Source organism: Oncorhynchus gorbuscha, linkage group LG05 (assembly GCF_021184085.1).
Source record: "Oncorhynchus gorbuscha isolate QuinsamMale2020 ecotype Even-year linkage group LG05, OgorEven_v1.0, whole genome shotgun sequence".
NCBI lineage: Eukaryota > Metazoa > Chordata > Actinopteri > Salmoniformes > Salmonidae > Oncorhynchus > Oncorhynchus gorbuscha.
The window spans coordinates 80731109-80756382 of NC_060177.1; the positions used below are offsets into that span (position 1 = coordinate 80731109).

At 42.0% G+C, this 25274-nt stretch overlaps 1 protein-coding gene and 1 non-coding gene across 2 annotated transcripts in view; one reads left to right on the plus strand and one right to left on the minus strand.

Moving 5' to 3' along the window:
* Positions 1-23979, plus strand: part of LOC124036566 (PI-PLC X domain-containing protein 3-like) — a 52671-nt gene extending 28692 nt beyond the window's left edge. Inside the window, exons 2-6 of the mRNA XM_046351287.1 lie at positions 9852-10108; positions 10214-10387; positions 10687-10862; positions 10988-11089; positions 23650-23979. Coding sequence (XP_046207243.1) covers positions 9852-10108; positions 10214-10387; positions 10687-10862; positions 10988-11089; positions 23650-23806 — 866 coding nt within the window. The 3' untranslated portion in view covers positions 23807-23979. The remainder of the gene's footprint in view (positions 1-9851; positions 10109-10213; positions 10388-10686; positions 10863-10987; positions 11090-23649) is intronic.
* Positions 2732-2785, minus strand: LOC124036784. Its single transcript, XR_006839034.1, has one exon. It is a non-coding gene; the product is annotated as a U7 small nuclear RNA (small nuclear RNA).
* Positions 23980-25274: the final 1295 nt, after the last annotated feature.

Below are 25274 nucleotides of genomic sequence, written 5' to 3' on the forward strand. Positions count from 1 at the left end.
AAGACTCAGATGGCTGAGCTCTTTAATTACCACTTCATTAAGTCAAGATTCCCATTTGACTCAGCCATGCCTCCTTGACCATCCAACATTTGCTCATCTCCCACCCCTTCTCATGTGACTATCCCTGATGCTGCTTCCTCTTTTTCCCCTGCCCCGCTACAAACTTTCTCCCTGCAGGCAGTCACTGAGTCTGAGGTGCTAAAGGAGCGCCTTAAACTTGACCCCAAAAAAACATCTGGGTCAGATGGTTTAGACCCTTTCTTCTCTAAGGTTCCTGCACCTATCTCCAACATTTTTAACGTCTATCTCCTTTCTGGGGAGGTTTCCATTGCTCGGAAGGCAGCCACAGTTCGTCCTTCATTTAAAGTAGGATCAGGTTGATTTCCCAACTGTTATAGGCCTATTTCTATTTTGCCCTGTTTATCAAAAGTGTTGGAAAAAATGTAATAATCAACTGACTGGCTTTCTTGATGTATTATAGTATTCTCTCAGATATGCAATCTGGTTTCCTCTCAGGTTATGGATGTGTCACGGCAAACTTAAAGGTCCTCAGTGTCGTCACCATTGCCCTCGATTCTAAGCAATATTTTGTGCTGCTATTTTTTATTGACTTGGCCAAAGCTTTTGTTACGGTAGGCCATTCCATTCTTGTGGGCCGGCTAAGGAGAATTGGTGTCTCAGGTCTTTGGCCTGGTTTGCGAACTACCTCTCTGAATGCAGTGTATAAAGTCAGAATATCTACTGTCTCAGCCACTGCCTGTCACCAAGGGAGTACCCCAAGGCTCAATCCTAGGCCCCAAGCTCAGGCGGTAGGAAGCTCTCTCATCCATTTATATGCAGATGATGGTCTTCTACTCAGCTGCCCCCTCCCCGGATTTTGTGTTAAATGCTCTACAACAAAGCTTTCTTAGTGTCCAACAAGCTTTCTCTACCCTTAACCTTATTCTGAACACCTCCAAAACAAAAGTCATGTGGTTTGGTAAGAAGAATGCCCCTCTTCCCAAAGGTGTTATTACTACTTCTGAGGGTTTAGAGCTTGAGGTCATCACCTCATACAAGTACTTGGGAGTATGGCTAGACGGTGCACTGTCCTTCTCTCAGCACACATCAAAGCTGCAGGCTAAAAAGTTCAATCTAGACTTGGTTTCCTCATTCGTAATCTCTCCTCTTTCAACTCTTCCAACTCTATTCCACATCAAGTAACTCATGCCAGCAATAAAATTAGGTTTAAAAAAACAGATTAAAAAAACACCTTAAGGACTAGTGAGACTGTGACGCAACACAAACCTAGACACATGCATACCAATACACAAGAACATACGCACTACACACACACACACACACACACACACACACACACACACACACACACACACACACACACACACACACACACACACACACACACACACACACACACACACACACACACACACACACACACACACACACACACACACACACACACACACACATTCATTTTGTGTTATTGATAAGTAGAGTAGACCCCTGAGGGCACACAATATGTTGTGAAATCTGTTATGAATGTACTGTAAAATGTAAACTGCCTTAATTTTGCTGGACCCCAGGAAGAGTGGATAGATGGGGATCCATAATAAATACAAATGGGCCTTGGGACAGGTTTTATCCATCCATCCATCCGTCCATCCATTCGTCCATGTATTTGTCCATCCATCCATCCATCCATCCATCCATCCATCCATCCATCCATCCATCCATCCATCCATCCATCCATCCATCCATTCGTATTTGTCCATCTATCCCTTTGTCCAATCTCTTATTCACCACTTTAGCTCCAGAGGGAGGGTAAACCTTCCCAGAGGAATGGGCATGGATGAGATTTCAAGATATGACATTGCACTGAAGTTAAATGTTGAGAGAGGAGGGGTTTAATCAAAGAAAAGTTGGGGAGGGAGAAAGGTGAGGACTGAGAGAAGGGCAAGGAAAGGGTGAGAGAGGGGTAGGGAATATACAGAAAGTGTGGGGGAGAGGTAATGGAAAATGAGAAAGCGGTAAATAGAAACTTAAAAAGGACCGGAGAGCGAAGTGATTTTCACATAATAGACATGCTCCATGTTGCCACATCTCCAACTAGCTTGCTGTCAATCTCAGCCTTTGCTAAGTGCAGTTATGACTTTAAGTGCCTGACCACATGCACATCGTTCACGCTGGCTGCCACTCTGCTACGGTTCTATACAGAAAGGGACTGGACATAGGGCAGTTTGGTCAAATGCCAGGTGGGCCTGTCCATCTTTAGCATAGTGGGCTGGTTGGTCTAATTTGAGGGGTCATGCTTTGGCTGAATTTATTTTTTTACCTTTTTATTAAACTAGGCAAGTCAGTTAAGAACAAATTCTTATTTTCAATGACTGCCTAGGAACAGTGGGTTTACTGCCTTGTTCGGGGGCAGAATGAAAGATTTTTATCCTGTCAGCTCAGGGATTCGATCGTGCAGCCTTTCAGTTACTAGTCCAATGCTCTAACCACTAGGTTACCCTGCCACCCATTTCTGGTCCCACCCTCATGGAAAAAATAATATACTACAGTATTTACTGTAGTGTTTTTGCAGACATAACTGTTGTATTTACTGGCAAAAAATAGGGCTATACTGTAGTATTTACAGTTATCTATAGTAATACTGTAGTAAAATAATATAGTAATTTGCAGACTTTACTGTAGTGTTACTGATTTATTGTCTTTGACATAAAGTGGAGACTTTCTCCTTGAGGAAACCTACTGGATAAATTCTAAAAGAGCATCTTTTCCATAACTGGTTGGACTGGGGTGTGAATGGATAGTTCAGAGCTTCTGCTTCTCTCTAACTTGTATACTTTGCATGTACGTTTCTCATTTATGGGTGGCACAAATTGGGTCATGGGGGAGGGGATTGGGCAGGGTATATGCAAATGAAATACGGTAGAATTTGCTGTAGGGTTTGGGCAGACTAGTGTTTTTGTGGACAATACTGTAGTATTTACTCTGTAGTGAGGATCAAGGGATACTACAGTGTATAGTATTCTACAGTATGATGTACTACGGTTTATTACAGAATTCTATTTTAAGTTCTATAGTATACTGTAGTATTTTTTTTGTTTGTTCATGTGGGCAGTCCATCTATGGTTTTAGACAAGTCTTTGGCACAGGAACAGAGCATAGAGTGTTGGATTTGAGGTAAGATTAGGTTGGTGAGGATTGAATAAACTGTATGTGCTGTTTGCTTGGCATTAGCAAAAACATCCCAGCTAGCACATTTCATTCCTTGTGGGAACGTGGGATTTTGGTTTCAATTTGGTTCTGGGGACGAAGCCATACATTTCCAGACTGGTGTAACTTTTTTTTCCTCCTGGGACAAAGTTTTGTTGATGATGAGAACAGAATGTATATGTTTTTAAATAACATTCTTAACCTTCTTTGAACAGTACATTTTTCTTGAGGTTTTCATGGAAAGTTTTTGTAATGCTCTCAGACCAATTTGAGAACATTACTTTAAATAGAACCATGATGTTAACCTGTCGGAAACATTATGCTGAAGCACTGAAATTCCAACAGAAAAAGTTGTTTCTTAAAACCTCTTAGGGATCGGTGTCCCGTCAACAGGACAGTTGTAAATCATGCAGCACTTCCTGTCAACATCGCAGATATTAGAGAAACAACAAATGTTGGTACTTAAAGCTTAAATTCTGGTTAATATAACTGCACTGTCCAATTTACAGTAGCTATTACTGCGGAAAAAATACCATGCTATTGTTTGAGGAGACAACAACACTTTTTCACAGCAATAAGTTTGAGAAATTCACTTCTGAGGGTGAAATGTGTACTTACATTCTGAAATATTGCTCTGATTTATCATCCAAATGGTCCAAGAGATAACATGAAGTGTCGTTTTGTTAGATAAAAGCATTTTTCATATCCTAAAAAGGTAGATATAGCATGCAAGATCAATTTTGTATTTCTACTCGTTCAATTTGCAAAGAAAGGAATCTGTGAATCTCACCCTAAACTTTGTTTCAACGAGTCATATCACGTTTGTATGTATTCCTCATATCCTAGAATGTAACAATAATTCACTGTATAATTAGGGCTGTAGTATATCCTATAGGACACCATATTTGGTCAGAGAGCGACGCCTTCATGGCACGCTGATGACGCGGGCAGTTTTCACTTGATCAACTCTAACGTTGTCAAATAAGCACCAATCGGGTTCAAACAAATATAGCTAGATAGCCAATGAGCTGGGCTTTACGGAAGTATCCAGAAACCATGTATATGTTGTAAAATGTACCTACTAACCTTCTACAACAAGCATACCTTTTCATTTTGGACAAAAATGTTAAGAATATGGAGAGTTATGAAAACTGGTTGTTTTACAAATGTTGAACTTATAATATGCTACTAATACTGGAAAAGCAAAGTCCAAGTATACAGATTTGACGATATTCTTGCAGAAATGTAATATGAATGCAAGTATCTCCTTCACGATTTGCCCAAATGTATTTGGGTGACATCACACTAAATGTCATGTAGCTCGCTCATACTGCAAGTTTTCCGTCAAACTTTGCACATACACTACTGCCATATTGTGGACGGCATCAGAATTACAACCAGTGATGCTGTAACTGGGACCTTTCTCTTGCCTTTCAAAGATGATGGTAGAAAACGTTTTTTTCCCCATTGTATTTTCTTCTACCAGACCTATTATGTTCTATTCTCTCACATTCAATTAACATTTCCACAAACTTCAAAGTGTTTCCTTTCGAATGGTACCAAGAATATGAATATCCTTGCTTCAGGGCCTGCGCGATGTCATTTAGGTGAAAATTTGAAAAAAAGGGGGCTGTCCTTTCAACTATTTGAGAACATTTCCAAAGTCAAACAAGTTGGATTTAGTTACTGGAACATTAAAAAAAACTAAAGGAATTTTGAACATTTAGGAAAATGTATTAAAGGAATACAATTGCCAAGAAAGTAGTGTTTCTTAATTATATGCTGAGAATGTTCCAAAGCCAATCAACTATCTTGCACCATTCCCAGAAAGTTGTGGTAAGGTTGTATGCAAAATGACCATAGAGCTTGGTGAGAGTGTGGTTGTCCTAAGGAACATGTGGTTCTCAGAATGTTATGTTCTACCTGGGATTGGTCTCCGTGTATGTCATAGAGAATTCTGCCATGTAGAAGCAAATGAACATTTGACATATGGAAAACTCAATTTACGTTAAGATTATCCAAATAGTGCTTGACAGTTTGATTAGCTATGGATCTGTGTGTATGTATATATTTCACTCAAATGTACTGTAGTGTACTCTGCACACCTGGTTGCCAGTCTGACATTTTGTCATTGTCTTACCGAATAAGGCCATATCGATACATTGAGTGCAAAACAATTCTGATAGCCACGCTAGTACTGTGCTGCACTACTGGCATTTAAACACCTTCCCGCTGTAAACTCAATGATCTTTTTCCCAAAACAACAACAATAATTTGGTCTCACCAATCTGTAGCTGCACACTGTGTCCTCAATGACTCATACCAGAGGACAGAATGAGACCATAGGAGGAGAGATGACTTGATAGAGGGAATGGATATGAAGACCGAATGGAGAGGGTTGATGAGGAACCACTGTGGGAAGAGGAAAATAGGAGGGTTGGGAGAGAGACTGATAGAGGGAGGGGAAGGAGAGGATGTAGGAGATGGACATAGAGGGGATCAGACTGAAGCAGAGGAAAAGGGGCAGAAGGTGAAGGGAATTCTCTCCTGCTCCTCTCCTGTGTCCTAAAGGGTGTTAGGAGTTGGTGAGAGGGCTGAGCAGTAATGGTGTGTGAAACAGATTAGTAGCCACTGCTGCACCTTCTGCATGGTGATGTCTCTGCTCAACACAGCATATTCTCTGTCTGAAGGAGAGCACCTCTAACCCACGATCCTCTCCTCTGTTCATTCCTTCTAATGGTTTTAACTTCCTGTGGTTTTTGTAAGCGTCTGCATCTATAAGTAGGTGTGGAATAACCTCAGAGTTTGAGTGTATCATATCCAGTATATCATATTACCTTTCAGAGAAAATGGAAAGATAACATTTTAGTCATTTACCCATAGCAATAAGTGCATACATCTTAATATATGTTTTTGTGCTGGTCCCCCATGGGAATTGAACCCACAACCCTGATGTTGCAAGTTCCATGCTCTACCAACTGAGCCACATGGGACCTAAATAAACCACAACATTTAAAAAAGATGAACCATAACATGTAACTCTTTAATGACACGTTATTTGACATTGTTCAGGTAGACCTACTGACTTAACTTGTGGCAAACATTTAATAGAACAACATCAGTGACTCCTTCATTAAGCCACTATAAAGTAGTGAGTGGAGGGATTTGTCTGTTTCTGGAAATGCTTCATTCTGTAATTCAGAGGAATTAGTCCAAGGCTTCAAGGTTATGCTAATCACATGTTAAGTACTTCCTGTAAGCTGTTGGTTATGTCTCAACATTAATTCGTGCTCCAGATGAACTAGTGAAACCAGGCACAATCAGAAGCCATTCATAGGACATGATGACCTCAGTCTTCTGCTATAGACAAGCACGGATTATAAAAGGAAAACCAGCCACGACACGGGCACCGTCTTTCTTCCGAACAGGCTGAACACCTTTGCTTGCTTTGAGGATGATACAGTGCCATTGACACGGCCCGCTACCAAGGACTGTGGTCTCTCCTCCGTGGCCGACGTGAGTAAGACGTTTAAGCGTGTTAACCCTCGCAAGGTTGCCGGCATCCCTAGCCACGTCCTCAGAACATGCGCAGACCAGCTGTGTTCACAAATATATTCAAGCTCTCCCTGTCTGTTGTCCCCACATGCTTCAAGATGGCCACCATTGTCCCTGTACCTAAGTAATTTAGTTCAATTACTTCTGCTATCATCCCGTAGCACTCACTTCTGTCATCATGAAATGCTTTTAGAGACTAGTCAAGGATCATATCAGCTCCACCTTAGCTCTCAAACTAGACCCAATTTGCTTACCGCCCCAAAAGATCTACAGACGATGCAATCACCGCCAAGCTGCACACTGCCCTGTCTCATCTGGACAAGAGGAATACCTATGTAAGAATGCCGTTCATTGACTATAGCTCAGCATTCAACACGATAGTACCCTCCAAGCTCATCAATAACGAGGACCTGGGTCTGAACCCCCGCCCTGTTTGCAGATGACACTACAGTAGTAGGCTTGATTACTTTAGAGCCACCTATTTCAGCAATTACAACTGCAAGTCTCTTGGGGTATGTCTCTATAAGCTTAGTACATCTAGCCACTGGGATTTGTCCATTCAAGGCAAAACTGCTCCAGCTCTTTCAAGTTGGATGGGTTCCGCTGGTGTACAGCAATCTTTAAGTCATACCACATATTCTCAATTGGATTGAGGTCTGGGCTCTGATTAGGCCATTCCAAGAAATGTAAATATTGCCTCTTAAACCACTCGAGTGTTGCTTTAGCAGTATGCTTAGCGTCATTGCCCTGCTGGAAGTGGAACCTCCATCCCAGCAACTTGAAGGAGCTGGAGTAGTTTTGCCTTGACCAATGGGCAAAAATCTCAGTGGCTAGATATGCCAAGCTTATAGAGGCATACCCCAAGAGACTTGTAGCTGTAATTGCTACAAACGGTGGCTCTACAAAGTATTGACTTTTGGGGAGTGAATAGTTATGCACGCTCAAGTTTGTCTTATTTCTTGTTTGTTTCACAAAACATATTTTGCATCTTCAAAGTAGTAGGCATGTTGTGTACATCAAATGATACAACCCCCCCCCAATACAAAGGGGGTTGAATACTTTCGCAAGCCACTATGTGTATTTTGGGTATATGTTGTGAAACTGTTTAGATATTACTTGTTAGATATTACTGCACTGTTGGAGCTAGAAGCACAATCAATTTGCTACACCCGCAATAACATCTCCTAAACATGTGTATGTGACCAATAAAATGTGATTTACTGGTGAGGCTAGTGTTGATGTCCCACCTGACTATTTTTAACATCAGCTTACAGGTGTGGTGAGCAGGGGGAGAGAGGCAGGGAATCCCTTTTTTACGAGATGAATAGCGGTGTTATTTACAACACATCTCGAACAGTGCTCAATGGTCTCTGTGACCCTCCATAGTTTTTATGATTAATGTGATTCATTGAATATTAATTTGACACACAGCTTTTCTGACCTTCTAGGCTTACTGAAAAGCATGTTGTTTACCAATTTTATTTCCACTGGTTTATTTATTTATTTTGATGGATTGGCTTTGCTCTCGTTATCATCACAGAATAGCGATAGTCAATAAATAAGCATCATCGTCTCATGTAGCTCCTCCCTCAACCTGGATTTGTTCCTGAAATGATTGGTCATACAAGGTATAGCTGACATTTCTTATTAATGGATGTTTGAACAGTAATTTGTGTGTTTGTGTTTATATATATATATAATGTGTAGCTACCATTTTGTTTTGCACACCTTTTCAACTACACGCATCATCAGTGAACTGACTCACTGCATAAAACACCTTTTGATAATCTAGCAACGGTCCTTTGGGTTTATCTCTTTTTAAATGCTATAGGTATATTTGATAGAAACACTAGGGATCTTTCATATCTCAAGGCATGGAGCTGGGCTGGTTCTATTGTACCCAATCATTTATCTACTGAGAAACAGAGGAATATTGTCAGAACATTTCTATAACAGGTACTCCATTACACCATAAGGCATAACACAGCCTCTATTCTACTCCAAGGTTTTGTGTAAGATCAGACAATCCTGGGCAGAACATTGCTAAATGGGAACTTAGAACAAGGCTGACTGTGTGGTTGATGTGTAGACAGTGCAGTCAAGTGTGTGTGTGTCTGTGTAGGATGACGGTCTCTCTCTGTGTTCAGTGCCTGTGGAGAGGTTGATTGTTGTAATCTCTCTTGTGACTTTTTAAGGGTCAGCTGGCTGGCTGACTGATGTTTGCGCTACGGTGACCGTCTGTTGTGGTTGAGTTAACTTTGGGCTTTGTGACAGTGTGGTCAGCCCTGTGGTGCAGGTCAGCCCTGGTGTGCAGTCATCTCTGTTGTGGTTACTGAAGATCCCTCTCTGGGCTATGAGACCGTGTGGACAACTTTGTGCTGCTGTTGGTTGACCCCTAGAGCTGTCTGCTCTGGTTACGGTCACTATCTCAACTGACTCTGAGGTCATTGTACGGCCTGCCGTGTTGTTATTGTGACTGTTAAAGATGTGGTGTTTGTGATTGGTAGATTTGCTCTGGCATTTTCTCTGCTGTAAATTCAGCCACCGTCTCTGTCCTGTTTGGTTGAGTGATGCTTCTGCTCACACTTTGGGGTCATAAGTTGTGATGTGGCTTTCATTGCGCTGTTACTTTTGTGGTTGCCTGTGAGGTTTTCTCTGTGCATTTGGGTTAGGGTCACTTTCTGGTCTGTTTGTGTCAGGGGTTCTTGTGTGGTTGCTGTGACTGGAGAAGGTTTGCTCTTTGGCCAAGGGTAGCCAGCCATCCTCTTGGGCTTTAGATAGGGCTGACTGTGTACTGTAGCCTGACCCTGTGGGGTCCACTGTGGGTTTCTCTATTCATCTATTTGTTTTTCTGGGTAAAAAGTCACATTGGGCTGGCTGTGGTTATGTTGAGAGGGGAGAAAAGTATTGGGCTGAGTCTATAGTTAGAGCAGTTACACTCAACCACTTCTCTGGTTAGATTACTTTTCTGTTTAGACAGGGGAGAGAGAAGACATAACTCAGTCCTCTCAACCAACTGGTATTGTTCTATTGTTCTGAACACCTCCACTATAACCTGTATTCCCCCCCAGGTTCACATGATTCGTTCAGTTTCTACATAGATGAGTCCTCTCCGGTTGGTCCTGAGCAGACTGATGCCGTCCAGAACTTTGTGTCCGTCTTCGGCACGGTGGCCAAGAAGCTGATGCGCAAATGGCTCGCCACTCAGACCATGAACTTCTCCAGCCAGCTGGAGGCCGGCATCCGCTTCTTTGACCTGCGCATCTCCACCAAGCCCCGAGATCCAGACAACGAACTCTTCTTCGCTCACGGTCTCTTCAGCGCCACGGTGAATAGAACGCATCCCTGTAACTTTATTTTACCAGATGTTCCTGACGTTCCTGAGTATGACTGGTCTGACACTCTCTCTGCGTGTGTTGGGTTGTCCTTCCAGGTGAGAGAAGGCCTGGAGCAGATCAGCTCCTTCCTGTCGGCCCATGCCAGAGAGGTGGTGTTCCTGGACTTTAACCACTTCTACGGGGTTCAGAACATGCACCATGAGAAGCTGGTCTCAATGCTGAGGGATGTGTTTGGGGAGAAACTCTGCCCTGTTGTCTTCGCTCAGGAGGTAAGATGCTCTACTGTACAAACAAACATTTTCAATCTCTGTGCTCCCTCAAGAGCATAGTGTCCAATATACAGGTTGATGTTTATTGTGATTAGTCTGGTCCTGGAGCACTGAACGATTTCGCCTAAGATAAGCCAGTTGCAAAGTCAAAATTGGCTGAAGTATTTGGGTTAGCAGTGTGGTTAAGGTTAGAGTTGCTTTGTGGCTGTGCCGGCTATTGATCACTCTGCAGAGCGAATCTGCTCCCACTATGGCTCTGGAAGTTTCCTAAAGACAAACCTTTCTCTCCCTTCCTCTAGGTGAGTCTCCAGTACCTGTGGGAGAATGAGTACCAGGTATTGGTGTTCTATCATAGTCCTATGGCCCTGGAGGTGCCCTTCCTGTGGCCGGGTCAGATGATGCCTGCTCCCTGGGCCAACACCACTGACCCTGACAAGCTGATCCAGTTCCTCCAGGCCTCTGTGGCTGACCGCAGGTCTGACTGTTACTTTATATTTCACCCTGTCTTTTCCTGTGTGGTGACTTAAACAGGGAAAAGCACTTATTGCATTTTTAATTGTGGCTGTATAGTAAGGTTGGATGTGATTTGTGTGATTGCAGGAGGAAGGGAACATTCTTTGTCTCCCAAGTGGTCCTGACACCTAAGGCCAGCACTGTCATGAAAGGAGTGGCTAGCGGACTGAGGGAGACCATTACAGAAAGGTGTGTGTCTGTGTGTCTCTGTGTGTGTCTCTGTCTCTGTGTGTCTCTGTGCAATCAAACGCCATCATTTTCTCCTTAGCTATCATACTCTAATTCCACTGATTTCAAAACTCGGTCTTCCAGAAAGTGCAGAGAAACACTTATGCAGTTCTACTACGTGACATCTTTAAAAAAAAGCAGAGTTAGAAAGGATTACTTACACATACAGACCAGCTCGTAGACAGATGCGTGCGACATAGCAGACCAATCCAAACTCATCTCTTGGCTTGTCCAGCCTACTCATTATCTCAGCCAATCATGGCTAGCGGGAAGGTTAATGAATTGAACAATTTTATTTGTATTTACAGATGGCATATGAGTTTGTCATTAAAGCACATGATAGTTGGCATGTTCCAGAATGCATCTCTGCCAAAATAAAACACATTTTGATTTTAAAAAGTTTGTTCAAATGGCTCTCCTGTGAAGTAGTGAAGCACGTCACATATGTGTCTATTGTGATACATATGTCAGGAGGTTAGGAAGTGCAGCTCAGTTTACATCTCATTTTGTTGGCAGTGGGCACATTTCCTGTATTCTCTCAAGAGCCAGGTCTACCTATGGTGGCCTTTCTCAATAGCAAGTCTATACTCACTGAGTCTGTACATAGTCAAGAGTGTTCATAATTTGTGGTCAGTCACAGTGGTCAGGTATTCTGCCACTGTGTACTCTCTGTTTAGGGCCAGATAGCATTACTTTTTGCTATTTTGTTGTGGTTGATTCTTTCCAGTATGTCATAGTTATTTTCACTTTCTAATAATTTGATTTTGTCCAAATGTGTTTCCTTCAGAGCTCCAGAACCAGCTGGCTCAGGAGACTCTTCTCTAGGTTAATCTCTCTGTAGGTGAGGGCTTTGTGGTGGAATGTGTGGGCATCGCTTCCGTTTACGTGGTTGTTGAATTGAACAACAATTTTCTGGATTTTGATAACTAGTGGGTATAATCCTAATTCTGCTCTGCATGCATTGTTTGGGGTTTTGCATTGTACACAGTATATTGTTGCAGAACTCTGCATGCAGTCTCTCAATTTTGGGGCTCCCAAGTGGCACAGCGGTCTAAGGCACTTTATCTCAGTGCTAGAGGCGTCACTACAGACCCTGGTTTGATCCTGGGCTGTATCACCACCGGCTTTGATTGGGAGTCCCATAGGGCGGCGCACAATTGGCCCAGCATCGTCTGGGTTAGGGTTTGGCCAGGGTAGGCCGTCATTATGAATAAGAATTTATTCTTAACTGACTTGCCTGTTAAAGTAAACGTTGAAGAAAATATGTTTGTCCCATTTAGTGAATTATTGGTTGGTGAGTGGACCCCAGACCACAACCATAGAGGGCAATGGGTTAATGTCTGACCGAATCTGTGCAGAAGATCTAGGTGCTGCTGTTGACCCTCCTTGGTTGGGGACAGAAGCACCAGATAATCTGCAAACAGTAGGGTGAGACCGGGTGCTGCAGACTTTTCTAGTGCCCTCGCCAACTTAAATTAGAAATGTACAAATACAAAACATGTTTCGGTATCATACAATACGCTAAAAAACAAGATATAGATTCAGCAATAATGGCTGTAGATGCCGAAAAGGCTTTCGACCATCTTGAATTGCCTCTTCATTTCAAAACTGTCCATCTGAAATATATTTAATAAAAATATTTTAAAGCAAAAATATAAACAAGACATTATCTGATGGAATTTCTTTAGAAGGGGCCTCTAGGCAGGGATTCCCCCCTTTTTGTTTGCAATGGCATTTGAACCACTTGCAGAAAGAATTAGACTGAACCCAAATGTTCGGATGTCATTATTGGTAAACATTTAATATAAACTAAACTTATTTGCTGATGGTCTCCTGATATACCTGACCAATATTAAAAACTCAATGCCTCCGTTCCTAAAAATATTTTAGGATTACTCTAAAACCTTGGATATATAATTAACCTCTCTGGGATATGTGGGAAGCCAGTGAAAATGCAGAGCGACAAATTCAAATAAATTTCTATAAAAATCAGACTTTCATTAAATCACACATGCAAGATGGCAAATTAAAGCTACACTTGTTGTGAATCCAGCCAACATGTCAGGGGGTGAAGGTGTGCAGAACAATGTCTCTGACAATAGAACAATGCCAGTTGGTGATGTCCTCTCTCTCCCCTGTCTAAACAGAAAAGTAATCTAACCAGAGAAGTGGTTCTCTGAGTGTAACTGCTCTAACTATAGAGTCAGCCCAAGACTTTTCTCCCCTCTCAACAACACATCCACATCCCCCTGCCTCCAGTGAAATAATCTGTCTGTAAACAATTGTTGGAAAAATTACTTGTCATGCACAAAGTAGATGTCCCAACCGACTTGCCAAAACCTATAGTTTGTTAACAAGAAATGTGTGTAGTGGCTGAAAAACGAGTTTTAATGGCTCCAACCTAACATGCTGACCAGACCGGACACGTCGCGTGCGTGAGCGTCGCGAAATAAATGTAGAAATCCATGTTATTCAATTATTGCGTGCCAATGAGCGTCTGCAACACCAAGGGCTAAAATAGAACTCCTATTTCTGACGCAGATTGCGCTGAAAAACCTGCCTCTCCCATCTCCTCATTGGTTTATAGAAGCAGGTACCCACATGCCATCTCCTCATTGGTTATACCCGCGTGGGTGATTGAAAGACTAAATGTTTTGTTTGTCTTGGTAAAAGTGTAGATGCCATCACCATATAATTTCAAAGATGAAAAAGCCTGGAAGGAGAAGATATGACTAGAAATGATTCGGTTGGCCGTTTTATGTGTGGATTAATTGTCGGAGTAGAAGACCTTGTGCATTTCAGGTAAAATAACAACTCAATGTTTTTACCCCAGGACAAATTAGCTAGCAACAGCAAGCTAGCTAAATAGGACAAATTGGCTAGCAAGCTAACTAGCTAAATTGCCATACATGTTTAATGATCTTTTCGACCTGTCCCCAAATGAATGTCATTGGTTCAGAGTTTGTTTTGATATTTTAACCTGCGTGTCGTGATGGTGTAGGGGGACAAAATAAATGTAAGCACGATGGCGCACGATGGCGCAAGCGCGCAGCCGGTTTGGGTTCGTGTTAGTGTATGTAAACTTCCGACTTCAACTGTATAATGATAACTTCATCCAGTTACTCAACAATATGAAAGCAGATCTACAGTGGCTTGTGAAAGTAATCACCCCATCGGCATTTTTCATGTTTTGTTGCCTTACAACCTGGAATTAAAATGTATTTTGGGGGGGAATGTATCATTTGATGTACACAACATGCCTAACACTTTGAAGATGCAAAACATTTTTTCTTGTGAAGCAAAAAAACAAAAAAAAAACAGAACTTGAGGGTGCATAACTATTTACCTCCAAAAAGTCAATACTATGTAGAGCCACCTTTTTCCAGAAGTTACAGCTACAAGTCTTATGGGATATGTCTCTATAAGCTTGGTACATCTATCCACTGGAATTTTTGTCCATTCAAGGCAAAACTGCTCCAGTTCCTTCAAGTTGGATGGGTTCCACTGGTGTGCAGCAATCTTTAAGTCATACCACAGATTCTCAATTGGATTGAGGTCTGGACTTTGACTAGGCCATTCCAAGACATTTAAATGTTTCCTCTTAAACCACATGTTGCTTTAGCAGTTTACTTAGGTTTAACGTCCTGCTGGAAGGTGAACTCACCGCCCAGTCTCAAATCTCTGGATGACTGAAACAGGTTTCCCTCAAGATTTCCCTGTATGTAGCACCATCCTTCAATTCTGACCAGTTTCCCAGTCCCTGCCGATGAAAAACATCCCCACAGCATGATGCTGCCACTACCATGCTTTACTGTGGGGATAGGGTTCTCAGGGTGATGAGAGGTGTAGTGTTTGTGCCAGACATGGCATTTTCCTTGAAGACCAAAAAGCTACATTTTAGTCTCTTCTGACCAGAGTATCTTCTTACATATATTTGGGGAGTCTTCCACATGCCTTTGGTGAAAACCAAACGTGTTTGCTTATTTTTTTTCTTAAAGCAATGTATTTTTTCTGGCCACTCTTCTGCAAAGCCAAGTTCTGTGGAGTGTACGACTTAGTGGTCCTCTGGACAGATACTCTGATCTCAGCTGTGGAGCTTTGCAGCTCCTTCAGGGTTATCGTTGGTCTCTTTGTTTCCTCTCTGATTAACGCCCTCCTTGCCTGGTTTGTGAGTTTTGGTGGGTGTCCCTCTTTTTGCAGGTTTGTTGTGGTGCCATATTCTTTCCATTTTTTAAAATAATGGATTTAATGGTGCTCCGTAGGATGTTCAAAGTCAATGATATTTTCTCATAACCCAACCCTGATCTGTTCTTCTCCACAACTTTGTCCCTGACCTGTTTGGAGAGCTCCTTGGTCTTCATGGTGCTGCTTGCTTAGTGGTGATGCAGACTCTGGGGCCTTTAAGTACAAGTGTGTGTGTGTCTGTATACACTGCTCAAAAAAATTAAGGGAACACTTAAACAACACAATGTAACTCCAAGTCAATCATACTTCTGTGAAATCAAACTGTCTACTTAGGAAGCAACACTGATTGAGAATACATTTCACATGCTGTTGTGCAAATGGAATAGACAACAGGTGGAAATTATAGGCAATTAGCAAGACACCCCCAATAAAGGTGTGGTTCTGCAGGTGATAACCACAGACCACTTCTCAGTTCCTATGCTTCCTGGCTGATGTTTTGGTCACTTTTGAATGCTGGTGTTGCTTTCACTCTACTGGTAGCATGAGACTGAGTCTACAACCCACACAAGTGGCTCAGGTAGTGCAGCTCATCCAGATTGGCACATCAATGCGAGCTGTGGCAAGAAGGTTGGCTGTGTCCGTCAGCGTAGTGTCCAGAGCATGGAGGCGCTACCAGGAGACAGGCCAGTACATCAGGAGATGTGGAGGAGGCCGTAGGAGGGCAACAACCCAGCAGCAGGACCGCTACCTCCACCTTAGTGCAAGGAAGAGCAGGAGGAGCACTGCCAGAGCCCTGCAAAATTACCTCCAGCAGGCCACAAATGTGCATGTGTCTGCTCAAACGGTCAGAAACAGACACCATGAGGGTGGTATGAGGGCCCGACGTCCACAGGTGGGGATTGTGCTTACAGCCCAACACCGTGCAGGACGTTTGGCATATGCTAGAGAACACCAAGATTGGCAAATTCACCACTGGCTCCCTGTGCTCTTCACAGATGAAAGCAGGTTCACACTGAGCATGTGGAGAACGTTCTGCTGCCTGCAACATCCTCCAGCATGACCGGTTTGGCAGTGGGTCAGTCATGGTGTGGGGTGGCATTTCTTTGGGGAGCCGCACAGCCCTCCATGTGCTCGCCAGAGGTAGCCTGACTGCCATTAGGTACCGAGATGAGATCCTCAGACCCCTTGTGAGAACATATTCTGGTGCGGTTGGCCCTGGGTTCCTCCTAATGCAAGACAATGCTAGACCTCATGTGGCTGGAGTGTGTCAGCAGTTCCTGCAAGAGGAAGGCATTGATGCTATGGACTGGCCCGCCCGTTCCCCAGACCTGAATCCAATTGAGCACATCTGGGACATCATGTCTCGCTCCACAGACTGTCCAGGAGTTTGCAGATGCTTTAGTCCAGGTCTGGAAGGAGATCCCTCAGGAGACCATCCGTCACCTCATCAGGAGCATGTCCAGGCGTTGTATGGAGGTCATACAGGCACGTGGAGGCCACACACACTACTGAGCCTCATTTTGACTTGTTTTAAGGACATTACATCAAAGTTGGATCAGCCTGAAGTGTGGTTTTCCAATTTAATTTTGACTGTGACTCCAAATCCAGACCTCCATGGGTTGATAAATTTGATTTCCATTGATAATTTTTGTGTGATTTTGTTGTCAGCACATTAAACTATGTAAAGAAAAAATTATATTTCATTCATTCAGATCTAGGATGTGTTATTTTAGTGTTCCCTTTGTTTTGAGCAGTATGTATGTATGTATGTATGTATGTATGTATGTATGTATGTATGTATGTATGTATGTATGTATGTATGTATACTGAGATCATGTGACACTTAGATTCCATGCAGATGGACTTTATTTAACTAATTATGTGTCTTCTGAAGGTAATTGGTTCTACTAGATCTTATTTAGGGGCTTCATAGCAAAGGGAGGAATACATATGCACGTACAACTTTTAATTTTTCTCCCACTTTTTTTTTCACTTCACGAATTTGGACTATTTTGTGTATGCCCATTATTTGAAATACTAATAAAAATCCATTTAAATTACAAGTTGTAATGCCACAAAATAAGAAAAATGCCAAGGGGGATGAAATACCTTTGCAAGGCATTTACATGGAACGATGTTCCCACAATCTTGCAATTATTTCAGCCAAAGTGTTCATAGCTTCAACCCTTGCAGCTGCTGAATGTTTTTTTTTTCTCTTGGTTTGTTTGTTCTTTTCCATATTATGTTTACAGTCGTGGCCAAAAGCTTTGAGAAGGACATGCATATAAATGTTCACAAAGTCTGCTGCCTCAGTTTGTATGACGTAAATTTGCATATACTCCAGAATGTTATGAAGAGTGATCAGATGAGTTGCAACTAATTGCAAAGTCCCTAAAAAACATTTCCACTGCATTTCAGCCCTGCTACAAAAGGACCAGCTGACATGTCAGTGATTATCTCGTTAACACAGGTGTGAGTGTTGAGGACAAGGCTGGAGATCACTTTGTCATGTTGATTGAGTAAAAATAACAGACTGGAAGCTTAAAAAGGAGGCTGGTTGCTTGGAATCATTGTTCTTCCTCTGTCAACCATGGTTACCTGCAAGGAAACACGTGCCCTCATCATTGCTTTGCACGAAAAGGTCTTCACAGGCAAGGATATTGCTGCCAGTAAGATTGCACCTAAATCAACCAGTTATCGGATTATCAAGAACTTCAAGGAGAGCGGTTCAATTGTTGTGAAGAATGCTTCAGGGCCCCCAAGAAAGTCCAAGCACCAGGACCCTTTCCTAAAGTTGATTCAGCTGCGGTATCGGGGCACCACCAGTACATAGCTTGCTCAGGAATGGCAGCAGGCAGGTGTGAGTGCATCTGCACGCACAGTGAGGCAAAGACTTTTGGGGGATGGCCTGGTGTGAAGAAGGGCAGCAAAGAAGCCACTTCTCCCCAGGAAAAACATCAGGGACAGACTGATATTCTGCAGAAGGTACAGGGATTGGACAGCTGAGGACTGGAGTAAAGTTATTTTCTCTGGTGATTCCCCTTTCCGATTGTTTAGGGCATCCGGAAAAAATCTTGTCCGGAAAAGACGAGGTGAGCGCCACCATCAGTCCTGTGTCATGCCAACAGTAAAGCATCCTGAGACCATTCATGTGTGGGGTTGCTTTTCAGCCAAGGGAGTGGGCTCGCTCACCATTTTGCCTAAGAACACAGCCATGAAAAAAGAACACATCCTCCAAAAGCAACTTCTCCCAACCATCCCGGATCAGTTTGGTGACGAACAATGCCCTGTCCAGCGCGATGGAGCACCTTGCCATAAGGCAAAAGTGATAACTAAGTGGCTTGGGGAACAAAACATTGATATTTTGGGTCCATGGCCAGGAAACTCCCCAGACCTTAACCTCATTGAGAACTTGTGGTCAATCCTCAAGAAGCAGGTTGACAAACAAGACCCTACAAATTTTGACAAACTCCAAGCATTGATTATGCAAGAATGGGCTGCCATCCGTCATGATGTGGTCCAGAAGTTAATTGACAGCATGCCAGGGCGGATTGCAGAGGTCTTGGAAAAAGAAGGGTCAACACTGCAAATATTGACTCTGCATCAACTTCATGTAATTGTCAATTAAAGCCTTGGAAACTTATGAAATGCTTGTAATTATACTTCAGTATTCCATAGTAGCATCTTACAAAAATATGTAGAGACACTTGAGGCAGTGGACTTTCTGAAAAATAACATTTGTGTAATTCTAAATTTTTGGCCATGACTGTATCTCTGAGAAACTACCCAGGAAAGGGCTGAAAATGGCTCATACTAATATAGCCTCAGAAATAATGTTCATGAAATCATTAACTTGCTATCATCAGAACATTCAGAAAGACACTGTAGATCTGCTTCATATTGTTCAGTGTATGTGATGTAAACAGAGGTCAGCTCAAGAGGAAGCTTCTCACTGTAACCAGTGCCTGTAATCTGGTTCAGGTTTTTAATCAACTTGACAGGGTGTTTACAAATACTATAGGAAACATATAATCCATATGTGTTAATCACATGTTTACTAATACAGCTAGTGCAGAGTTCTACTGTATCTGTACCCATTGGATGTGGTGATCACATGTTTACTAATACAGCTAGTGCAGAGTTCTACTGTATCTGTACCCATTGGATGTGGTGATCACATGTTTACTAATACAGCTAGTGCAGAGTTCTACTGTATCTGTACCCATTGGATGTGGTGATCACATGTTTACTAATACAGCTAGTGCAGAGTTCTACTGTATCTGTACCCATTGGATGTGGTGATCACATGTTTACTAATACAGCTAGTGCAGAGTTCTACTGTATCTGTACCCATTGGATGTGGTGATCACATGTTTACTAATACAGCTAGTGCAGAGTTCTACTGTATCTGTACCCATTGGATGTGGTGATCACATGTTTACTAATACAGCTAGTGCAGAGTTCTACTGTATCTGTACCCATTGGATGTGGTGATCACATGTTTACTAATACAGCTAGTGCAGAGTTCTACTGTATCTGTACCCATTGGATGTGGTGATCACATGTTTACTAATACAGCTAGTGCAGAGTTCTACTGTATCTGTACCCATTGGATGTGGTGATCACATGTTTACTAATACAGCTAGTGCAGAGTTCTACTGTATCTGTACCCATTGGATGTGGTGATAACAATAGTGGTTATATCTAGGAGAGACACAGTTCCAAAAGCTGGGCCTAAAATAATGTATAAGAGGTCATACAACATTTTTTTGCTGTGTCTGATGTCCATGATGTAAAAAAATATGTGTTGGTCTGATGTGATTAATAAGGAGCATCCAAAATTTGCACTTGGTGAATTTATGAAATTGCTTCCAATTATTTATTCAAATTAACCTGTTATAAAACATACTGTTAGAACTGTAGAAGCTCCATGGATTGAGGAAATGAATAGCTGCATGTTTGAAATAGATGGGGCAAAAATAATGGCTAAGTCTGGCTGCACATCTGAGTGGCTGACTAACTGCAAGTTGAGAAATTATGTGATTAAACTTAACAAAAATAACTATTGTGAAGCCAATATCAGTGATATAAAGAATGATGGAAAAACACCTTTGGAGTACTTTAAATGAAATTGTTGGGCATAAAGACAAATTCAACTCATCACCAAACCATTTGATGTTGCCAATTATTTTAATTATTACTTCATTGGCAAATTGGGTGAACAGTGAGCCATTGCATTTATGCATGAACAAACAAATAAGGAAAGAAAGCATTGTATGTTTTTTATTTTGTAAAGTTGTATGATTTGAAGCCTGGACTTTATACTTGTATCCAATGTAAAAAAAAAAAATGTTTGATGTTGGCACACACACACACACACACACACACACACACACACACACACACACACACACACACACACACACACACACACACACACACACACACACACACACACACACACACACACACACACACACACACACACAGCTAATGAAGTCACTTAAACACTTAACAAGGAGTTGCAGTCCGTTTTGGAATGGGTGGCCAGTGATGTACTGGTCCTGAACATCTCTAAAACTAAGACCATTGTATTTGGTACAACTCATTCCCTAAACCCTAGACATAGGATGAATCTGGTAATGAGTGGTGTGACTGATGACGTTGAGACTAAATTACTTAGATTGTAAACTGTCATGGTCAAAACATATAGATTCAAAAGTTGTAAAGATGTGGAGGGTTTTATAATACCATCTGCTTTTTTTGACACCACATTCCACAAAGTCCTGCAGGCTCTAGTTTTGTCTTATCTTGATTATTGTCCAGTCATGTGGTTAAGTGCTGCAAAAAAAGACCTAGTTAAGCTGCAGCTGGCCCAGGACAAAGCGGCATGTCTTGCTCTTCATTGTTATCATTCATAAATACTATGCATGCCAGTCTCTCTTGTCTGAGAGTTGAGGAGAGACTGACTGCATCACTACTGCTTTTTATAAGAAAGAATAATGAGTTGAAATGTCCAAATGGTTTGCATAGTCAACTTACACACAGCTCTGACACACACTTACCCCACCAGACATGGCACCAGGGGTCTTCACAGTCCTTTTCACAAACCAGAACAAATTAAAGTGATCATACAGTATAATATAGAGCCATTATTGCATGGAACTCCCTTTCATCTCATAATGCTATATGAACCGAAAAGTAAACTTTAACTTGCCAGCCAAGGCTTTTTACTTGAGACATATTGTTAAACGCACTTAATAGAAACAATGGGTACATATTGAAGATGCACATGCTCACCTCCCAGAATGTTTTCACGTGTCTGTTTTCAAAGAATAAAGGTAAGAATATTAACTTTCCTATAAAACACAACCCTATGTAACAATCGTTGGAGAGCTTTTCAGAATGCACTGATCAACTGGATCACATGGGAAAACTAAAGGCATACATTTACATTAATAACAGGATTAAAAGGCCATTTTTGGACTGTCAAATGTAGATATTTTCAGATCCAGCACAGCGACAGTTCTGTCTTAAGTGTAGACCTAACAATGAGTCCATAAGACGTGCCTTCTGGGAATGCTATAAAGCCCAAAAGTTATGGTTGGAGTTAGAACATTGGCTGTCAGAAATATTACTATGTAATTTTACTTTTTAATCTGTCTGCATACTTCAAGACGTTATCTGAGGGGGCTATGAGATACCCGATGGGTTGCACGATACTCTCCTCGTTAATTATCTTGAAAAAAACGGATACTTAACTGTAAATCAAACAATCCTCCATCATTAAGACAATGGAACAATCGTACGCTTCATTATCTAAATATTGAAAGTGCATCGGTGACGGAGAGAAATGGTGAAATTAGCAGATATGTGGCGGAGAGCAGGTGAGAACAGGTGGGTCTGGGCAGGCGTGATGATGTTATTCTAATCCCCCCCCCCTGCCAATATCCTTTCTCGACGGAGAGGTAGTGTGCTCGTATAGCTGTGTGCCATGCCAGGGGAATGTCTGTGTGGAAAATTTTATTAGTTAATCTTCCCAGTATGTTAGCAGTCTGCAAATTGTCTCTAGATTGTCCCTGACGAGCTCTGCACTGGGAGGTAAGGAAGCCATGGGGCAGAGGGCCTCAGAGGCCTCTGCATTTTGGAGGGGGAGGTTATGATTCTCTGTTTCCATTGTTGGGTTCAAGGGCTTTCACACCTCTCAGTGCAAATTGGAGTTGCAGCTGGGACATCTGTCCTAGCAAGCGCTGTAGCCCTAACTTATCAGTGGTGTAAAAATACCTTAAAGTACTGCATAAGTAGTTTTTTGGGGTATCTGTACTTTACTATTTATATTTGACAAATGCAACTTTTACTTCACTACATTCCTAAAGAAAATTCTGTACTTTTTACTCTGACATCCAAAAGTATTCGTTACATTATGAAACAGGACAGGAAAATGGTCAAATTGTAATGAACACGAGGGGAGACAGAGAGCTGGTTTAAAGCGCAGGGCGCAGCAGGTGTCTATTGCGAAGGACCACAGGAGGAGGCAGGTAGCTGGGTCCAGGGGTAGGCAGTAGGTCATACACAGGGGGTCCAAAAGGGAAACAGTACAGGCAGGGAAAAGGCTAGTAATGTAGTCCGGGAGATCAGTCAAGAGGTAGATAACAGGAAATCCCATAGGCTAAAGTACAGGCAGGGAATTGGCAAAAGGTGTCGTTAGTGAGGCAGGCATAAACTATCATACACAGGAGGAGTAACTCACGGGGAAAACAGCGCTCTGAAAGACGTGTCACAAAACAAACAATACCTCAGTGATGGGGTGCAAAGAACTGAACTAAATAGTGTGTGATAATGACATACAGGTGTGTGAACAGGTGATTGGGATCTGGAGAGTGAGCTGCGTTCAGGGGATCTACGTGTGTGAGTTGGAAGCAGACGTTACACATATAGTATTTACAACAATATTAATATATTGTACTTACAACAATATTAATGAGAATAATAATAATAGATTAAATCCGTAGTAGGCCAGTCACAACATGACTGAGAAGCCACATGGCAAGTTACGAAGGCAAATATTATTGACATTACATTGCACTTTTCAATGGCCGTCCTTCAGGTTGTGGAAGGAGGAAACATATCTGGCTTTTCACCCAATATGTTTTCTCTGATGTAACAAAATGTGGAAAAATTCAAGGGGTCGGAACCACTCAAAACAAAACAGCCACCTCTGAACCCACCTGAGGAAAGTTTCTCTCTCTCCTTACCCCCATCCTTTTCAGTGGCTAAGTATAACACTTAGAATTCACAAGACAGTGATGCAGGTGTCTGCATGTTTTCCCCTGCAGGGCTCTTCCAAGTATGATGCTGTGGATCCGTGCCCAGAGGCCGGGAGAGAGCGGCATCAACATCATCACAGCTGACTTCGTAGAGCTGGGAGACTTCGTCAGTGCTGTCATCACTCTCAACTACCATATGGAAGACGAGGAAGAAAACGCCACCTGAGACTGACCGACGGGGTGGTTTAGAGTTCAATCCTCAGCCATGTGAGGCTACGCTCGCTCTCTCACTCTTTCTCTTTGGTATTCATTTTTAGGAAGAGAGGCGGTCCTCTGACTCTTCTAGGGCTACAGTAGTTGACAGAGGGAGGGAGCGAGCGAGAGGGGAGGGAGAGATGGTGTAGGTAGAGGGAGGGAGGGGGGAGAGGTGGAGAAAGGAAGGTAGAGGATGGGGGGAGAGGTGGAGGGAGGAGAAGACAGAGGAGGGAGAATGTACTTGATTGCTCGGTGAGAAACTTTTGGTTTTATATTTTCTGGAGGTCAAAAGGGCAATTGTTTTTTACTGACACTTCTCTTTGCTTCGCTTCACATCTGCTGTGACGATAACTGCTTCCATCCTCTGATCACACAAGCAATGTTCCTGGCCTTTCCACTTCTCGTGAGGATAAGACTAGCTTATTAGAGTATTCTACGAAATTAATGTTGTTCGTATTTTAGTGACCGTGATGGTCAACCTTCATCAAAACTCCTCTTCATTGGTGCAAGTAATACAGTTTATGGTCGTCAACCTGATTCGCATGTCAAGTACTCACGTATGGCATGCAAATGTACTTGGCATACTAAACATGCTTGGCATACACAATTCACTTAGGTTGCCACAATTGAATTTTGCAGAGCAAAAGTGTTTTGACCTCTTTAGAAGGTCAAATCTAGGATATTCTGACTATTTTTTTTCCCTCAGAATCGTTCCCGTCATCACAGTACGTATATTGTTGCCTTCTCCCTGCACATGAGTTAATCTTCTTGTAAATCTTTGACCTTCTGTTTTGAAAGATGTGTAGACTGTGAGCTCATCTCATTCTTGTGTTCATTGATTATATTAGAGTAGATTAACTGTCTGTTGCTCTACTTCTATTCAGGTGTTTGCCTGCTTTTTTTGCATTCCATCTAGTAGAAAGATGTTTCACATGTTTTGCACCTATTTGGGACAAACTGTAAATGCTCATCGAGGAAGGCAAATCATATTTGAAGTGGCACTTGCAGCATCGTGAGGAAAGAAAGAATAAAACCTGCATCACTTTGTTTTTGCTTACATTTCTATTACACATTATGCAAGCAAGAACATAATTGCATATGTATCAAACACTTTCCCTCATTTCTCCAAAAAACAACTATTAAGACTATTGTTGCTTCTTTTACAGAGAATGTATTCTTTGAGGAAACATTTATGTAAACTATTATGATTGTGAACTAAAGAAGGAAATGTTACCTTTTTGAATGTGTGTCTTGTGCGTAAACGGATCATTTCCAACTTTTTTCAGTTCTGTTTTGATTTGAGAAAGGGAGTGAGGGAGAGTTTAAGTGTATGGGTTTTATGTGTATTGTTCAAAGAGTTGTGAACATTTTCATACTATTTCTATGTGCCAATGACTTCATTATGATTTAATCTTAAATGATATTTTTTATCATGTGAA